The sequence below is a fragment of the Vulpes lagopus genome, chromosome 21 (assembly GCF_018345385.1).
Source record: "Vulpes lagopus strain Blue_001 chromosome 21, ASM1834538v1, whole genome shotgun sequence".
Classification (NCBI taxonomy): Eukaryota; Metazoa; Chordata; class Mammalia; order Carnivora; family Canidae; genus Vulpes; species Vulpes lagopus.
Window position 1 is genome coordinate 17,785,006 of NC_054844.1, and position 18,581 is coordinate 17,803,586.

Genomic DNA, 18,581 nt, shown 5'->3' on the forward strand with positions numbered 1-18,581 from the left:
TTTTTCATTTCAGTGTCTTGGCTATCTTTTCCTGGGTAGGATCCTTGTGTTTGTACTCTACTTTCATGCATTATTAATTATCACCCCTAAAATGGTTTGCCACCTCCCACATTTGTCCTTTTATACCTTAGCTGAGTAGTGGCTGTGATCCAGGAGCTTGACACTCTTTGCCTATACAAAGGCTGTCAGCTGTCCAGGAGAAGTTCCAGATCATGATTTCTGTAGCCTCTGTGATTTTAATAGTATCAGGCTTCCATGTTGATAGCTAATGAATATAAATAATGATAAACTAAATGTTTTTTTAAAAAGCACCGGTGTAAAGAAAAAAAAAGCACCTATGTATTTCACTTTTCTTTCTTTGCTTCTTTTTGAGAGTAGTAGTGACCACAACAACATAATTTTAGTTTTCTCTAATTTTGTGGGCCATTGCCCTTTGATTTGTCACCTTTTGTGACTCTTGTCTGTTAATATATGGTCCACCTTATACTGTGTTTAAATGAAATTAACATTTATCAAATAAGCCATTGGATTTAAAATTTCTCTTCTGTATATTATCTTTCCGTTACCAAAAAATAAAAAGTAAAAGAAGTTGCTAGCATATATTCATACAGGCAAATAATACCTACTTTGTATTCATTAATAAGATGGTACTATTCACACACCAACACTACCTTTCCCACCTCATTGGTCACCCAATTGTTATATCTGTTTAGGATTGTTTCCCATTTTGCAGTCCATACTTTGCATATAGATCAGTGATGAAAGCATTCTTCAGGGTAACCCTGGAACAGTAATTTGATCTCAGATTCTTCTGGGAACCAAGGAGAGCTAAAAAAGAATGTGTCTTTCAAAAGGGATGAACTGAATGTAGCTCACTTATGAAATGGATAAAAGTGGTAACAGATGCAATACCTTATTTGATTTAGGAAACTGCAGAAAGTAGTTTTGATTTTGGTGTTGGCTTCATGCTTACATAAGATTCAGCAAGGCCAATTTTGCTTTGGAAACATGTCTACTGGACACTTTGAGTCTTGATGCTGAGATAATTTTTTTGTGGTTCTTAGTTTGCTGACACTTTTCAGGTTTGGAATCCTATCTTTTCTCTATTGGTTTGACCTGTGTTATTCCACAGTTTTTTTATTTCATTTCTTCCATTCATTTTATTCATTCCGTCAACCAAGAGATGTTTATTCGGCTTGTACTTTGCACTAGGTATTGTGTCCTTCGCTGAGGTTGCTGTGGTTGAGCAAACACAGATGTCCTCATGGAGTCTTCATTTTAATGAGGGAGACAGCACTTAAATCAGTTGTCCCACAAATCACTGTAAAGCTTAGTGATAAGCTTAGTGAAGAGAGATACAGTGTCATAAGAGTTGTCTGTGGGGGAGTTGACTGAATCGAGATCTACAGGGTAAATGGAAATTACCCAGGCAGAGAGGGAAAGGCAGGTAGGTCATTGCAGGCATAGGAAATAGTTGCGAAAAAGCCACATGGAGAGAGGAAGCATGGTGGGTTTGTAGAACTTTCCTTTGTAGAAGGAAAGCCTGTGTATCTGGAGTGTATAGACAGAAGTCTAAAGCAGAGGTGGGAAAAGTAGGTTACAGGATCTTTCCAAGGAGTACCATGAAGGCCATGTTCAAGACCTTTTTGTTTATCTTCAGAGCAGAAGGGTTCTAAAATCCCATTTCTGTCTCAAAAAGCTCATCCTGTGAGAAGAGATTAGAGAGGCTTGCATGAGTGTAGAAAAACCCATTAAGCTATTGCTTATGTCATTTTAATGAATTCTGAGTTATAAAATGGTACCTGTGTTTCACCATCTTTGTGCTTTGTATTTGGAATTTTCATGGTGGAAGCTTGTCTCTCTGTTTGCCTTGCAAAGGCCCCTGAGTCTACCTGGAAGTAAGTGAAAGTGAAGGTTACTTGCTACTCTAGCTCTGTGGCTGTTTTGTCTCAGATAATCAACTGTTAGTCTCAGAGAATAAGCTGGGATGAATTGAGGTCCGACTTATCAAAATTTGATTGGTTTCTTATTTTTTGTCTATTAGATATGAAACTTGCGGTCGTGGTGGTGGTGACCGTAGCAACAGCAACAGTGATAGTAGCAAATACATACGTATCAGGCACTGTTCTGGGTGTTCCGCATGTATCCATCCATTTATTTCTCATTCAGTCTCATGAGCTGTTGGAACTTCTATGTTCTCTTCTTAGAGATGAGGATAAAGCCCAGAGAGATTTATGAAATTGTAGAGCAGGGTATGAACCCAGATAGTTTACTTCCAGTATCCAAGCTCTTAAAACCATTTCTCTAAGTCAAAGGTCATACTTAGAGACCTTTGGCAGGTTAGAGAGGTTAGAGCCCTCTCAAAGGTCAGACTGCATAATATGTCAGGGAAGCAGGACCCCAGCCCAAGCACTCTGAATTCAGAGCCCCTGCAATGTTTCCAGGGGAATTACAGCCATCAGATGAATAGTTTTAAGTCGAGGAAGGTCGGGTGGCCTGGTGGCTCAGTGGTTTAGTGCCACCTTTGGTCCAGGGTGTGATCCTGGAGACCCGGGATCGAGTCCCGTGTCGGGCTCCCTGCATGGAGCCTGCTTCTCCCTCTGCCTGTGTCTCTGCTTCTACCTCCCTCTCTCTGTGTATCTCATGAATAAATAAATAAAATCTTTAAAAAAAAAAAAAGTCGAGGAAGGTCAAGTTTCAAATGTCTGTAACTAATTTATTTTACAGAGTGGCAACCCATTTTCTTTTAGTGTTTTCTAGACATCATAAATCATTAAGAAACACATTTTATGTATAGTTTTGAAATCGCATTGTTCCATAGATGTATACTGTATTTAAACTTCTTTAATTTTAGGTAATAAGGTGTTTTATGTTGAGAATAATTAAAAGTGTATGAGACTACCACCATAATGAGGACAATGAAAAGATATAAAGTGTTGATGAGTATATACAGCAGCTAGAACTCTCCTGTACTGCTGGTAGGAGTGCAAATTAGTGCCATCACTTTGTAATACTGTTTGTTAGTATTTACTGAGACTGAACACGTGAATATCCTATGACTCAGTTCCTCTCTTAAGTAAATACTCAACAGGAATTTGAATATATATTCACTAAAAGACGTATACAAGAGCATTCATGGGATGTGTGTATAATAAATAATAGCAAAAAACTAGTAACTACCCAATTGCCCATCGGTAGTAGGTAGATAAGTTGTGACATGTTCATCTAATGAAATACTGTATAGCAACAAGAATAGTTGACAGCTGCATGCAACAGTAGGATTAAATATCAGTTGAATATCATAAAGATAAGTTTGGATGCATGTTTTTCCAGACCTTTAAAAATATGTGTGCATATAGATTCATTTCAGAAGGGAAACTGCTGGTTTTCTCCTCTATAATAGGCCAAGCTACTGTGAATACAGGCCCCGAATATAATGGCACAAACACAATAGAGTTTATTTTTCATTCACACACAATAGTCCAGGGTCGATGTTCAGGTTGGGATTTGGGTGCGGGCCTCTTACCACTCCTTGCATTCTTTCAGGAACTTGAGCCAGGGTTGTGTCTGACATCTTCAACATGTAGCTCCAAAGTTGTACCTCTGCCTATGTTCTGTTGCAGAGACCATCATCACAAGGCACACCAAAGTGTGAGTGTTAGGAGTAAGGATAAGAGGTGGAAATATTGTCTGCTTTTGTGCCCAGGAAGAACATACTTGATAGCCAGTATACATTGTTGTGCATATTATTTCTGCTGTTTTGTGATTTTTTTTCCCTCCTCCCAGCATACTAGTACATGGTAACTCTCTTTTCATGTCAGTGAATGTGGATCTCTTTCTGTTTTTTATTTTTATTATTTTTTTAAAGATTTATGTATTTATTCATTCAGAGAGAGCAGAGAAAGAGGCAGACACAGGCAGAGGGAGAAGCAGGCTCCCTGCAGGAAGCCCGATGTGGGACTCGATCCTGGGTCTCCAGGATCACACCCCGGGCTGCACGCAGCGCTAAACTGCTGCACCACCGGGGCTGCCCCTCTTTCTGTTTTTTAATGGCAGTAAATCACCTCTTTGAATGGATGGGGTGAATTATAATTTAACATGCTAATATTGGTGGTTTCTTTCAGGTTTTTGACCATTACTAACCATGGTAAAGTGAATATACTTGATAAGAAGATTGGTTTTTGTAGGGTAGTATTATTAACAATAGAATTTGATGGCTCAAAAAGTAACCCCATTTTTTTTAAAATTTTTTTTTTTAATTTTTTATTTATTTATGATAGTCACAGAGAGAGAGAGAGAGAGGCAGAGACACAGGCGGAGGGAGAAGCAGGCTCCATGCACCGGGAGCCTGATGTGGGATTCGATCCTGGGTCTCCAGGATCGCGCCCTGGGCCAAAGGCAGGCGCCAAACCGCTGCGCCACCCAGGGTTCCCAGTAACCCCATTTTTAAGGTTTTGATACACATATTGGTCTCCAGATTAATTGCTTTCAGTGTTCATTCTTATTTGGTGTATTCATCATTTTTATTGTTTTTAAGTAAGATTTTCATTTGTATTTTGACAGTCATTTTTGTTTATTTCCAAAGACATTTTTGTTTTATTGTAAAATCGATCAGTCTGTTTCTTTTTTGATTTCTGCATTTGGTGTCCTACTTGGAGTTACTCTTAGATTATAAAAATAGCTATATTGCCTTCTTTAGGTTTATATTTTTATTCTTGGTATTTATATTTCTAATCCACCAAGCAGTGCTTTATTTTTTCATAAGAGATGCACAGAGAAAGAGGCAGATACATAGGTAGAGGGAGAAGTAGGCTCCCTGCAGGGAGCTTGATGTGCGACTCGATCCCAGGACTCTGGGATCATGACCTGAGCCAAAGTCAGATGCTCAACTGCTGAGCCACCCAGGCACTCGAGTAATAGTTTTTACATAGAACCTGTCTTACTATTTGTCACATTGTTGGCTAATTGTCCCAATAGCATTATTTGTTGTTTTGATGTTGTCCAATATATAGAATTGTGTGAATATATATAAAAGTCTTACCACGTGTTTTAATATGTCTTTAATAGTGATTAAGTTGGAGTAAGGTGGAAAGTATCAGTTCTCTGAGCCATTTGAAGCAGTGAGAGCCACATTGCTTCAGACAAAAGGAGACATCACTAAGCATTAAACACATATCATGGAAAAGGTGAAGTCCCTTCTATTGGCTCAGAAAATGTGATGGATATGCTTTTTACATTTGAAAAATCCTCTCCATTGTCCTAGCTGGCCCCCAGTTAAAGGTTTACCATCTGATTTACATGGGGCTGCATTTGACTCTTATTTCCTATGCTTTTTGTGCTCTCTCATATTGCTTCAGGGGGAAGTCAGTATACCTGCCCAGCTAAACGCTGGTTGAACCTAAAAGTGATTCTTTTTAGTGAGAATTGAGATCATGATAAGTTTGAGTACTGGTTGTTATGTTTTTTTTTTTTTCCCCAGTGAAAACGTTATGTCAGTTTAATTTATTTAACATGTGTGATTATTAAAGTTATTGAAAATAACCAAAGTCCTTGAATCCTGATAGACATTGTATTAACATAATTTTCTCTCTCGGTTTACATAATGTGGCCTTGAACAAGTCTGTGTGTGTGCAACAATTTTAAGTCTTCTGAAAAAAAAACCTTTCTTCCTTACTTGATGTATTTTGCTTAGTTAGCAGTCATGCTCAGACTTTGTGAACAACAGAAAGAAAAAAGTTAGGTGTTGGACGGATAACTCAAGAGCCTAGTGGAACGACCCATTTAACCTCCCAGGCTCACCATGTTTGTTAAGGTTCCTTTGGTTGCAAAAACAGAAGCTAACTCAAACTGAAAGGACTCTTTTGGAGTTTGCAGTCTTGAAGGAATTGCTGCACAGGTAAATTTTGCACAGAGCAAGAATAGAGGGCCTTGAGCATTGGGAGCTTCTGAGCCCTCCCTTGAGTGCTTTCATCAGGTGCTTGATGAGTGCTTTTGAAAGGAAATTGAGTATTGTATTTATTATTTTATACAACTCTTACTCTTTACAAAAATGGTTATAGTCATGCCCATAAAAGTGTAATCCATGGCATCTGAAAGCAAACACTCTTTGTAATTATTTAAAAGGGCCTTTTTAAAAATTATAATACAAAGGTCTGTGCTCTATAAGCAGTCCTCCACTGTGCATTATAACAATAAGGCTTACTTTTAATACAAAGACTAAGTGTTTGGGAGTTATGAACCACTGGATTTAACAAACATCATTTTATAGTTGCTTTTTGCATCTTTTTTGTTTTTGGGATCCTCAAAGCTGTGACCATATTGTCACACAATTGTCAAATTCCCAAGAGAGAATCTGATTTGCTTGATGGATGGAAAGATAGAGCCATCTGTAGTAGATTGAATCATATTAATTTGCTAGTCGGACTGTTTTTATCTCAGAAAATGCAGTTTCTCTTTCAGCTTAATAGCACAGACAGGTTTTGAGCGGCTCTTCTAAGTGTCAGGAGAATCGTGAGATGGTGAGCCTTCCCAACTAATGTCTACTACATGTACCTTTGATCTTCTCCACTCCATAGATCTTGATTTCTTAATATTTCTTTTACTATTTTGCCACAAACCCCCAGAAAAACTCCACCCCTAGATCAGCTTCCCTATACAGGGAAGCTAAATACTATTGGGGAAAATGACACAATTCTTGAGATGGCCCTTCCCTTTCATTGGGTAGCTGGAGATTTTCCTAGTCATTATTTTTCTGTAAGGCATCCGTGGTAGTATGGGTTCTATGTGTGGTCATTAATAATTCCACATTTCACTGTATACTCTTCTGGTCTAAAAGTATGGCACAGTTAACTAGTGGGGAGACCACTGCTTCATACTAGTTCTTTCTAGTTGAAAGTTTCTATTAATTGTCTCCACCCCACCCAACCACTGAAGTTCTTGATTACTTTGAACCATAGTGTCAGTCCATTAAAGTTGTGTGTTTTGAATGGAGATAACCTTCAGGTTGGTTTCAGCATATAAGCTGTTGTAGATAAACAGAAGGAACCATCTCCTGGCCATCATTTTGCTTCAGTATTCTGGCTGATGTAATGTTTTTTGAGACTTAACTTTTCACTGGAATCATGTATTTGGATTCTGTTGTTAGAAAAAAAAATTCTCTTTATATGTGTAAATGGCTATTCTCATACAAAATAAACTTCAGAGTTTGTACAACCAAAGTGAGCTATACCTTATTTATGCCATAGATGAAACGAATCATCTATGACAAGTATATTTGTGGAAACCCCAAAACTCTGAATTGAAGGCAGTTCATTTCATTGATTTACAAAGAAATAACTGTTAAACAATTTCTTTTGGGTGAGAGATATAAAAATTTGATATCACTGTCTTTTATGTTACTTTAATATTAAATTTACTTAAAATTCCTCATCTCCCCATGTGTTCCCTTTCCCCCTTACACATACCTGCAAGCCCATGTATATACACACATTCTGATTTTCATGCTGTATTACATATAACAACAACAGTAAGAAGGAGCTTCTCAAATGAGGGAAAGAGTATATTAGTAGTAGATCAGATCAAATTTTGAGATTTCTTGTAAGAATGTGTTTGTTCTAAACAGAAACTCAGTTAAAGGTAAATGATTGTAAAATAGTAAGTAAGCATCCTGGAGACAACTTGGGGAGCCGGAAAGAGCTAGACTTTGGAATCATCCCGACTTGGCTTTGAATCCCACACCTGATTCTAGCCATGTAACTTCTTTGAGTTTCTGTTTCTTTTTCTGTAAAGTATACAGGATTAATGTAATACACTTTGAGTTACTGGCACATAGTAGATATGTGAATAATAAGGTGCAATCATTATTTTGAATTAGTTTATCAAAGATAAAACAAATTGCTTCATTTATTTTATTCTGGTAGTTGTCCTGGAAAGCGTGTATTCTCTTTCTCTTGTTTTTACCCTTAAAGAAAATTGAGTTATCAATAATGGGCTTGGTGTAGCGACTTTGCTGATGTCATACAGCTACTTTAGACCCAGGAGGCTGACTTAAACTAGTTTTCAGTTTTATCTTTGGACCTAAGTAAAGGTCTATTTAAAGATTATCTAGTGTAAAAAAGAAAAGGAAAGGGGGGTGATTGTAAACTAAAGCTACCACAGATGAATGAAGTTAGTGTTGTTTCACTACTTAGTTTCCGCTGATACTACATTGAAGGGAATTGGAGCCTTCCTTCTCTGTCCTGTCCTGGGAGGGCCTCTAGCATCTTCTGTCTGACCTTTACCCATCCAGTTGACAGTGTTAAAATTGGCCGCTTCTGACTACCAGTGGTAGACTGGAGTTTCACATTGCCTTCTGAGATACTTTGATTAAAAGATCTGCCAGTGGTTTAACTACAGACTTTTGTAGGGTAAAAGCAAACTACTACATAAAATGCACACATTGAATCTAAGATGAATCCAATTTCACAAACATTAAAATGTTAAACAAAATGTATAAATCCAGGAAAGACATAAATTGAAGAACTCATTAGTGAATTTTTGGTGACCTTATATGTGTTGATAAAATTAAGGTCTTCCTACCTCTTGTCTTCTGATTCCTACAGAGCCGTCAGTGGCTCCTGAGAAAGGGCCTGGGTAAAAATCAGGTCAAGATTTAATTAGGGCACAGTCTCTTAGACAAAGCTTGGACTGAGCATCTTTCTGGGCCATTACTGATAACTTGTACTTCTTTTTCTTTTGTTGTATAACTCTTTCTCCACTCTCTCTCTCTCTTTTTTTTTTAAGACTTTATTTTCTTAATTTTAGGTTCACAGCAAAATTAAGAGAAAGATACAGAGGTTTTCCATATACCCTTTGCCCCTACTCATGCATAACATCTCCCATTTTCAACATCCCCCAATAAAGTCGCTTCTTTTTGTAAACTTTCTTTTATAATCTTCTCATTCCCTACTCAGTGGTATGAGGTCAGAAATGAATGTTCAGCACTGGATGTAAAGGGAATATGTAGAAGTAATACTTTGTCGTTATTTACTCTGCATTTATAATAGTGTGTTTTCTGTTGTGGAACTCTCCAGCAACCTCTAGCCCTCAGTGAACCAACCATTTTAGAAGGTGGCTGATGTATTGACCCTGCATTAAAGTACTACGAAATAAGATCAAGTGGAAACCCTGATCCCAGTGTTGTAAACTCCCTCTCTTGCCCCGTTTAATTTATTGGTAAAATTCAAGTGTGTGATCTTCCCTATATGACCAAAAAATTTCCTTGTGACTGGCTAATCTGGAATGTTTCTTTTTTCCTCCTTAAATTAAAAAACAAACCCTGTACCATACCCATACTTGGGTATTGAAGTTTCTGTAAGTGTTTTATTTCTAAATAATAAGAGTTGAAAGCCTAGGAATGAGTGAAATAAAAACTTTTTAATTGTATGAAAGAGACTTGTGAGGTAGCAAATCAGAATATTCTAGTGACATTTTTCTCTTTGTCATTGGCTTTAGCTTAATTAAATTGTGGGAAAATCAGGTCAGAAACATGAATAATCATTGTTAAGGTTTGTTCTTAACCTCTGAAGTGGAATATGGGAAGATGGCTAACCTGTCTGACCTGTCATAGGTGACATGATTTGTATTTATAAGGGGTTAATTTAAACTTGGCCATAAAGATTTTGATGAGTAATTTAATGGCTTTCTTTTGTGTTTTAGGTTTTGATTTTTCAGTTGTATGGTTGTAGAGAACCTTTTCCTGCCGTAAACAAACTGCAGGGGGATATTGCCTTTAAATCCAGTGAAAGCAGATGGGTAACTTTATGCATGAAATACAATTGAAATCTCCCTGTAACAATTTTATAAGTAATTTATCATCAGTTCTTTCTGTCTACATAATTGTTTGGAACTTGGTTGTTTTCCTTACATACTTGAGTTTAAAGTGAGCACCCTAGCTGACTGGGAAGGTAGTTGAATTACTTGGGTGGATGACTGTACCGCAGCCCATACACTCTGCAAAACCACAGCTGTAAAACCCTCATTTATAGTGAGAGTCTGTTACTCTTTGCTGATTTCTGATGTCTTTGGTGTTTGTCTAACAAGACAGTTGCAAGAAGTTCGTAAAATCTTAAGTGAAAATTTTTTTGCAGTTTGACATGTAAAATGAGAATAGTAACTAGAACAGAGATATTTTTCCCAGCCTTTCCCTTTAACCCACCCCAGGGAGAAACCCCAAACAGCCTGGCTTGACTTAAAGGGGAACATGGTAGAGAAAAACAGTTTCATTGACAGCTGAGGACTGTGATGTCACATTATTCCTGAAAGGATTGAGATTGTTAAGAAGAAATTGACTTAGGGAATAAGAATTTTTTTTTAAAGGGATTTTTATTTATTTATGACACACACACACACACAGAGACAGAGACACAGGCAGGAGAAGCAGGCCTCCCGCAAGGAGCGCGATATGGGACTCGAACCTGGATCCCAGGATCACACCCTGAGCCAAAGGCAGAAGCTCAACCCCTGAGCCACCCGGGAATAAGAATTTAAATGAGCATTTAAAGTCATAAGACTTTGATTAAAAATTTGGGAAATGTGGAGATTATCAGTTCCTTCATCTACCTCTGGGAAGATTTTAGTGTTTCTTCTAATATAGGGATGAAGAGACACTCTGTTTAACTCTGAATTCCGTAGCTACTTGTAGTATAAATTTACCCTGCTTAAGAAAGCTTGATTAGCTATTCCTAAAATTTATGTGAATTTTATATTTATATAGCCAGGCTATTTTTAAAAAGAACAAAGTAGGAAGACTCATACTGCCAGATTTCAAGAATCATTACAAAACGACAGTAATCAAAGACAGTGTGGCATTAGAGAAAGGATAGACAGAAAAAAAACACAAAAACAGTATAACAAATAGAATCTGGAAATAGACCCATACATGGTCAATTGTTTGTTTTTAATGCATAGGTGAAAATATACTGAAATGGAGGGAACTTAGCCTTTTTAACAAGTACTTCTGGACAGTTGGACATTTCTGTGCAAAAAAAAAGAACTTTGACCTATTTTATACTTTATACAAAACTCAAAAAAAAAAAAAAAAAAAGGATCTACTAAAGGGGCACCTGGCTGGCTCAGTCAGTAGAACATGCAACTCTTGATCTTGGGATTGTGAGTTCAGACCCCACATTGGGCAAAGAGCTTACTTAAGAAGAAAACTCCAAAAGCTCTAAAAATGGATCATAGACCTAAATTTTCAAACTATAAGTCTTCTAGAAGAAAACATAGAAGATGCTCTCTGTGATCTTGAGTTAGAGATGTCTTAGAAATGATACCAAAAGTATAAGCCACAAAGAGAAACAAAATTGATAAATTGAACTTTGTCAAAGTTAAAAATTTTTCCTTTGTGAAAAACTATTAATGGAAAGAAAACACAAGCAACTGAATGGGAGAAAATATTTGGAAATCATGTATCTGACAAATAAATTGTATCCAAATAACATAAAGAACTGTAGAAACTTAACATTAAGAAGACAAACCATCCAATAGGCAAAGGGTTTGAAAAGTCACTTCACCAAGAGAGGCAGATTACAAATAAATACATGAAAAGATGCTTAACATCAATAGACTTTAGGGAAATGCAAATTAAAACCATAATTAGGTCTACTGCATCCCTACTAGAATGACTCAAAACAGAGCAATGAAGGTATGTATTCCTTTCATTAAGTGTTTACCAGGTGCTACTAACAGTTCTCCATGCTTTACGTATATTAATCCATTTGATCTTTGTAAAAACTGTGAGCACTATCATTATCTATATTTTCAGATAACAGATCTGAGGCTTAGATAAATTCTCCATAGTCACACAGCTAGTAAAGGGCAGAACCAGGAAAATATTATTACAGAATTACATGAACACTGTATTACTCTACCATATTTGGTGAATCATGTGCTTTGGGTTAAGTTAGTAGTAATGATCATTCCCCTTGTGCCAAGAGTATATGTTTTACAGTAGACATTAAAATGGGGGAAAATATTTTACAGTTGCTCCTGATTTCCTCATACCTTCACATTTTCCCATCTGTTTATGAAAAAATGTTTTAATTTCCTTTTGTTGCTAACTTTTAACCTCTGCCCATCAGAATAGTAAGGAAATGATCCTCAGAAAAAAGATATATTGCTTCTTGGAGCCAGTCACAGTTAAGGGCAGGGATGTCAGTGCTAGCTGGGAACAGTGCTTTGTTTTCTCCAAAGCAATGGCATGGTGCTGGTGTTTTGTTTTTTTGTTTTTGTTTTTGTTTGAGCAAGAGATATACACATCACTCAACCATTCAAGGCTGTCACTATCTCACTAACTCCTTTGGCTTCTTGGAACATGAGGCAAAGGAGCAAAGCAGCCTGTGGGGGATGGCCTAGAGTGTTATGTTTGATTTATAAATAATTAACCTTATCACTGAAGAAAGCATTATATGTTTTGTTTTTATCTTTTAAGGCCTGGGGTTTGGCCAAGTCTCATTGGGATCCAGTTGATGATAGTAATGACAAAAGGTCAGGAGCTACCACCGTATCCCCTCAGCCATCAAAAATCAAACAGTTAAGTTTCAAGTGTTGGAAATATGAATTTTTCACTTTTCAGTCTCATAAACTAAAGCTACTGTTGCTATAGCAATGATTTTTCGCCTACATAAAATTTGTGTCTGAGACAATTTTTTCTTAAACATGGTTTTTAGAAGTATAAAATGAATAAGCGTAGGCATCATGGTCCTGAAATAATTCTTCAAATGGGAGAAAGAGGATTTGTTTTTAATAATTTCATCAATGTAAACATGAAGTCTTGATCACAATTCTCTCAGTTGATTTCATAGGTGGAAACTCTTCGGTGTAAACTCAAATACAAGTCCCATTTGATTTATAAATATATCTCATTTAAAGCAAGAGTTGAAAAATTAAAATAGCATAAATGCCAGTAAGTGGCATGGTATTATTCCAGCAACAAGAAGCTTTTAATAGCAGTAGGCTCTTAAGTAGGTTTATATTTTATTCCTGCTGAGCTACTCATAAAATGATTACCAGAAAATCATAGTGAAGGTGATAGGTTAATGCTTTCAGTACATGCATTATATATTCCCAAGTTACTAATATATTGAGGACTTAGATAAATCAAATGTTTTGGGGATGCCTGGGTGGCTCAGCGGTTGAGCGTCAGCCTTCGGATCAGGGCGTGATCCCGGGAGTCCTACATCAGGGTCCCTGCATAGAGCCTGCTTCTCCCTCTGCCTGTGTCTCTGCTCCCCCCCCCTTCTCTCTGTCTCTCTCATAAATAATGAAATCTTTAAAAAAGAAAAATCAAATGTCCTAAGAAACTTGGATATTACTGTGTTGAAATCTTTAAAAAAGAAAAATCAAATGTCCTAAGAAACTTGGATATTACTGTGTTGATAATCTTGTTATATTACCATTTAGTTTTATTTTTTAAAAATATTCTTTTTGATTATTTACTTTTTATATTATAATAATTAAGTTACTATGTTCTACTGCAGGTGTTTCATGGTCCTAAGAAAAATGTTGAAACCTCCTAAGAGTCACGGGATTTATACCTGGAAGCAATCTTAGGAATCATTCTGCCCAACTTTTCATTTTATTGGTTGAGGAGTTCATATTTTGAGGCTGAAGTGACACCTATGGATTATTCAAGTTATTGTGGCAGAGACCAAAATTAGATGGATGCTGGCCTCTTGACCATCCATGATGCTGTATCCTTGTTTGCCCTTTCCACATCTATTGATCTTTACAATAGATTTATGCATATGAAAACAAATCTACATGCAGTCATCTCTGTTGGACAAGAGGGAGTGAATGAATCCTTAATTCAAATAACACAAGGAAACTATAGCCAATTTTCAGATTTATTTTTGCAATGAGAGAAATTTTATTACATGATGTTGAATATGTAGCATTTAAAAATATTTGATTCCCTATAATTAATGATATTGTAATAGTGTTAAATGTTGACAGATGGTAGTTACACTTGTGGTAAGGATAGCGTAATGTACAGAAATGTTGAATCATTATGTCATACACCTGAAGCTCAAATTTTAAAAAATTTAAGGAAAGGGACGCCTGGGTGGCTCAGCAGTTGAGCATCTGCCTTTGCTCAGGGCGCGATTCTGGAGTCCCAGGATCCAGTCCCACATCGGGCTCTCTGCATGGAGCCTGCTTCTCCCTCAGCCTGTGTCGCTGCCTCTCTCTCTCATGTCTCTCATGAATAAATTTTAAAAATCTTAAAAAAAAAATTAAGAAAAAAAAGCAAAGAATGTGTGTGTGTGTGTGGGGGGGATAATTGAAAAGATGTGCCAGGATCATAGACACAGAATATATTGGGGCTAATGTCAAAATTCCCAACTGCTTTTAAAGTTATGTAAGTTAAGCTGGATCAACTATTAATTAAATTCAAAATTTTTTAAATAAATAAAGTAAAAAACATTTGATTCCCAGTAAGGAAGTACTAGCAAGCTAGTAGAAAATAGATAAAAGATGGGAGCAAGGAAAATCCTCTCACATTAACAAAAATGTAGAAAGACACTCTAAAAGAAAAGCCAGTTAGAATGCGATATCTTATTCACTTATCAGATTGGCAGTTTTAAGTGGTAATACTTCGCATTAGTGAAGGCAGAGGGAAATAGTCTCTTTACTACGAGTAGGAATGTAAACTGGTGAAAATAGTGAAATATAAAGTGCTCATACACTTTGATTAATCAATTCTATAACTGCAACTTTGTCCTACAAATATCATATTAATATGAGATTGAGTTTTCATCTATTTTATAATGTACAAGATAGTTGCTGAATTTTGTTTTTATACACATACAAAAACAGTAAAAGTGGTAATTGCTGAAGTATCATTTAATAATGAACTAGTGTATTAGAACAGTAGAAAAGAATAGAATACATGTAGCAATAGATCTGAATGTGCCCAAATCCAAGATTTATGAAGAGGAAAAAAAAATCAAGTATCAGAGCATTTTGTATACCTAATAAAAAATATATATTTTTGCTTTTTCTATTTAAGGATTCTAGTAGGATACAAATGAAAATGTTAACTTTTGGGTTTTATTGAGTTTTGATGAGATATATTAAGAGCAGAGGGCACTTTCCTTTTCACTTTAAATCCTTCTGTATTTTGTGAAAAAGAATGTATATATATGCACACACACACACACACATTCTGTGCACATATGTTGCTTTTGTTTAAACATTTTAAATCAGGGTGCCTTCCATGGCTGCGTCAGTTGAGCCCCTGCCTTGGTTTAGGGTCATGATCCCAGGCTGCTGGGATTGAGCCTGGCTTCAGGCTCCCAGCTCAGTGAGGAGTCTGCTTCTCTCTCCCTACCTCTGTCCCTTCACCTGACTTGTGCTCTGTCTCAAATAAATAAATCTTTAAAAAAAAATTTAAAACAGTAAGTTATGTACATTATGAAAATGATTTTGCTTTGCAACTGTGATTGAGGAAGTCATTTCTTATTTTGAAATATTTTTGAAAAACATGTTCTTGATTTCTTTATAATTAAATTTCTCTATTAAAAAAAAGCATGTTGAGGGGCGTCTGGGTGACTCTGTTGGTTGAGCATCTGACTCTTGGTTTCAGCGCAGGTCATGATCTTGTGGTTTGGGATCAAGCCCCATATCAGGCTCTAGGCTCGGCTCACCAGAGAGTCTGCTTGAAGATTCTGTCCTTCTGCCTGCCCTTCCCCCTGCTTGCACACATGTGCACGTGCACTCTTTCTCAAATGAATAAATATTTTTAAAAAGATCTTGTTTATTTCTAGGATTCAATTAAAGTGATTGAAATTCAACTAGCAAAATATTCTACCCAACTTGAGCCATACACCTCAGTCTTCATTTAGGAAGATAGATATCTAAGAAATATGTTTACCAGGTCATAGAGGTAATCATATTCTTTGACTCTGTAGTTCCATTTCTGGGTCTAGATGTTAAGGAAATAAAATGTTTTCATAATAGTAGAAAATAAGTATAATACAAATGTCCAGCAATTGACTCTTGTTGACTAAACCATGAGATAACAAGATAGAGTATTATGTGGTCTTTAAAAGTATTGAACACAGAAGCGCCCATGCAGCTCAGTATGTTAAGCCTCCGACTCTTGGTTTCAGCTCAGGTCATGATCTCAGGATTGTGAGACCAAGCTCCGCATTGGGCTCTGCTCTGGGTGCAGAGTCCGCCTGAGATTCTTTCTTTCTCTGCCCCTCCTGTTTAATGCTTTCTCTCTTTCCTCTAAGATTAATCTTAAAAAAATATGTGTGTGTGTGTGTGTGTGTGTGTGTGTGTATACAGTAATGCACACAAAATTCTACCAGTGGCTACAGTAATGCTTTTTGAGTACCAGATATACTTGGTAGAAACCAGGTTTCCTATATTATCTCTAATCCTCAGAGAAACCCGTTAAGAAAGCTGATATTGACTCTATTTGATAGAAAAGGAAACTGAGGGTGAGAGGAGTTAGACAATTGTCATGTCTACAAAGATGAGCTTTGTTTTGAAATCCCAGTGTTCATCTCCCACTCTAGCCCATCTGTATGCTCACAACTTTAAAATAAAAAAAAAAAAAAAGATTTTATTTATTTATTTATTCATGAGAGACACAAAGAGACAGAGAGAGGCAGAGACACAGGCAGAGGGAGAAGCAGGCTCCACGCAGGGAGCCCGACGTGGACCTGGATCCTGGGTCTCCAGAATCATGCCCAGGGCCAAAGGCTGCGCTAAACCGCTGAGCCACCCAGGCTGCCCACGCTCATAGCTCTTTGCTGTTTCTCAGGAAGAACTGCTGCCTCATCTTTTGGCAGTAATTTATATAATCTACAGTAATGATTTTAAAGCATACCAGGAGTTGAACCTAGAGTCTGTTTGAACTCTGGGATGCCCAAGTAGTGATTCCCTCCATATCTCATTTCCAGTTTGTGATTTAGAATATATCAGACCTGTGCTATCACATTCATGCATGTCTATAATTTATAGGCATATTTGTGATTCTAAGAATAATTAATAATAAATAGTTTCCCCTACCCAAAAATGCTTGATTTCTCTTTTTGGTAGTAGTATTTTGTTGTGGTTGTTAATTTTCGGTGATTTAGCCAGTGTTGGTGATGAGTGTGTGTGTCACTGATTGTATAGCTTTGTGAGTTAACTCTAGAAATACAGGTTCTGGCTTTGAAGATGAACAAGTCATTCATGATGGGTGTGTTAAGTCTGTGATAGTGTCGTTATCATCTCATACTGGGCACCCCGTCCACAGCTGGTGTGCCACCATCAGGTTTCAGGAGCCATTGAGCACCCCCACCCACCCATCTCTGGCAGTCACTAGTGTCCTGCCCAAGAACCATCATTTACTTTGTGTGCCTGTGACATGAAGAGAATTGCAGACACACTGCCAGCAAACAGATATTTATAAAAGTTTATCAGAGATTGGTTTGATTTTTTTACTTGAAAATTGTATTTTGTTCAGAAGTCATTATTCCAAGTCAGTGCAGCAGAAATAGCTAAAACGTCAAACTGATCCCATCCTTAATTGAAGACAGTAGCGTACATGGGGATGATTAAAAGCTAGGCCAGCATTCTCAACTTATGGAAAAACAAGCAAATCAAGATCTGGAGAGACAGATTGCCTCGGTGTGGTTTACATGAAGTGGGACATGCGGTAGAATGCTTGAGCACATTTTCCAAGTAGGTTGTTAATTTTATTCTTAGTTTTCATGATTGAAGTTACAAAATCCATGTAATGAAATACATTGTGATGATGTACGAAGGTAATATGATAATAATTGTTAGCTTTTAGAGGCTGTTCACTTTTCTGGGGGGAGATAGTTACTGGGATTTTCAGGTTGATGTAGATCCATCCTGGGCAGAAAGTGGTAGGACTCTGCTTTCCTGCCTTGTACTGCAGCACCACTAGCATCTGCCCTACTGGGTGTTAGTTTCTTCATCTTTGTGGAGGTAGGATTTAAAATGTGGTGATGTCTGTTAATTGCTTTTTTTTTTTTTTTAAAAAAGGAGAAGTAAAATTATTTATAGTGATTGGTGGTATATGTTAATCTAGTTGAAATCCAGAAGTTTATGTATGCCTTGCATATCTTACTCAGTTTATTTTGATTGGGATAGAAAGGAAAAAGTTTTAATTACAGACACATATTGCCTGCTTCAGAAACCCTTATGACTCTGATGATTATGTTACATTTTAAAGTAAGACATTTAATTCCTTGGCACTGGGAAACCAGTTTTTTGGAAAAATTTTTTTGTAAATGTGAAATTTACTTTTTTATATAGCTATTCTTGAATGCTTTTCCTTTTTAAAAAATATCTTATGCATTAGTGTTAAAAGCCTCTGCTTAGCAATATTTATATTGAAACAGAAGAAATGATTATGGATACACAACTGTGATCACAATTTTGTAAATTCATGCATAATACTAACGACTGGAAGGAAACCTGAAAACCAATTGGAACTGCAAACAAATAAAGTGTTAGTTAAATATAGAATTTTAGGATATAGGTTTTTCCCTGGCATTATGGGAGAGAGATGGGATTGTTAA

The 18,581-nt window shown here is 36.7% G+C and overlaps 1 protein-coding gene across 20 annotated transcripts in view; it reads left to right on the top strand.

Annotated features, from left to right (window-relative positions):
• Positions 1-18,581, top strand: part of PLEKHA5 (pleckstrin homology domain containing A5) — a 243,905-nt gene that overhangs the window by 39,411 nt on the left and 185,913 nt on the right. Inside the window, exons 4-5 of one of the 20 annotated variants that reach the window (XM_041735447.1) lie at positions 12,470-12,570; positions 13,518-14,142. The exons of 18 other annotated variants lie outside the window; for them this stretch is intronic. In XM_041735447.1, coding sequence (XP_041591381.1) covers positions 12,470-12,570; positions 13,518-13,534 — 118 coding nt within the window. In that variant the 3' untranslated portion in view covers positions 13,535-14,142. Of the gene's footprint in view, positions 1-12,469; positions 12,571-13,517; positions 14,143-18,581 lie in introns of those variants that run through there. One more of the 20 variants, XM_041735451.1, reaches the window with a different exon arrangement.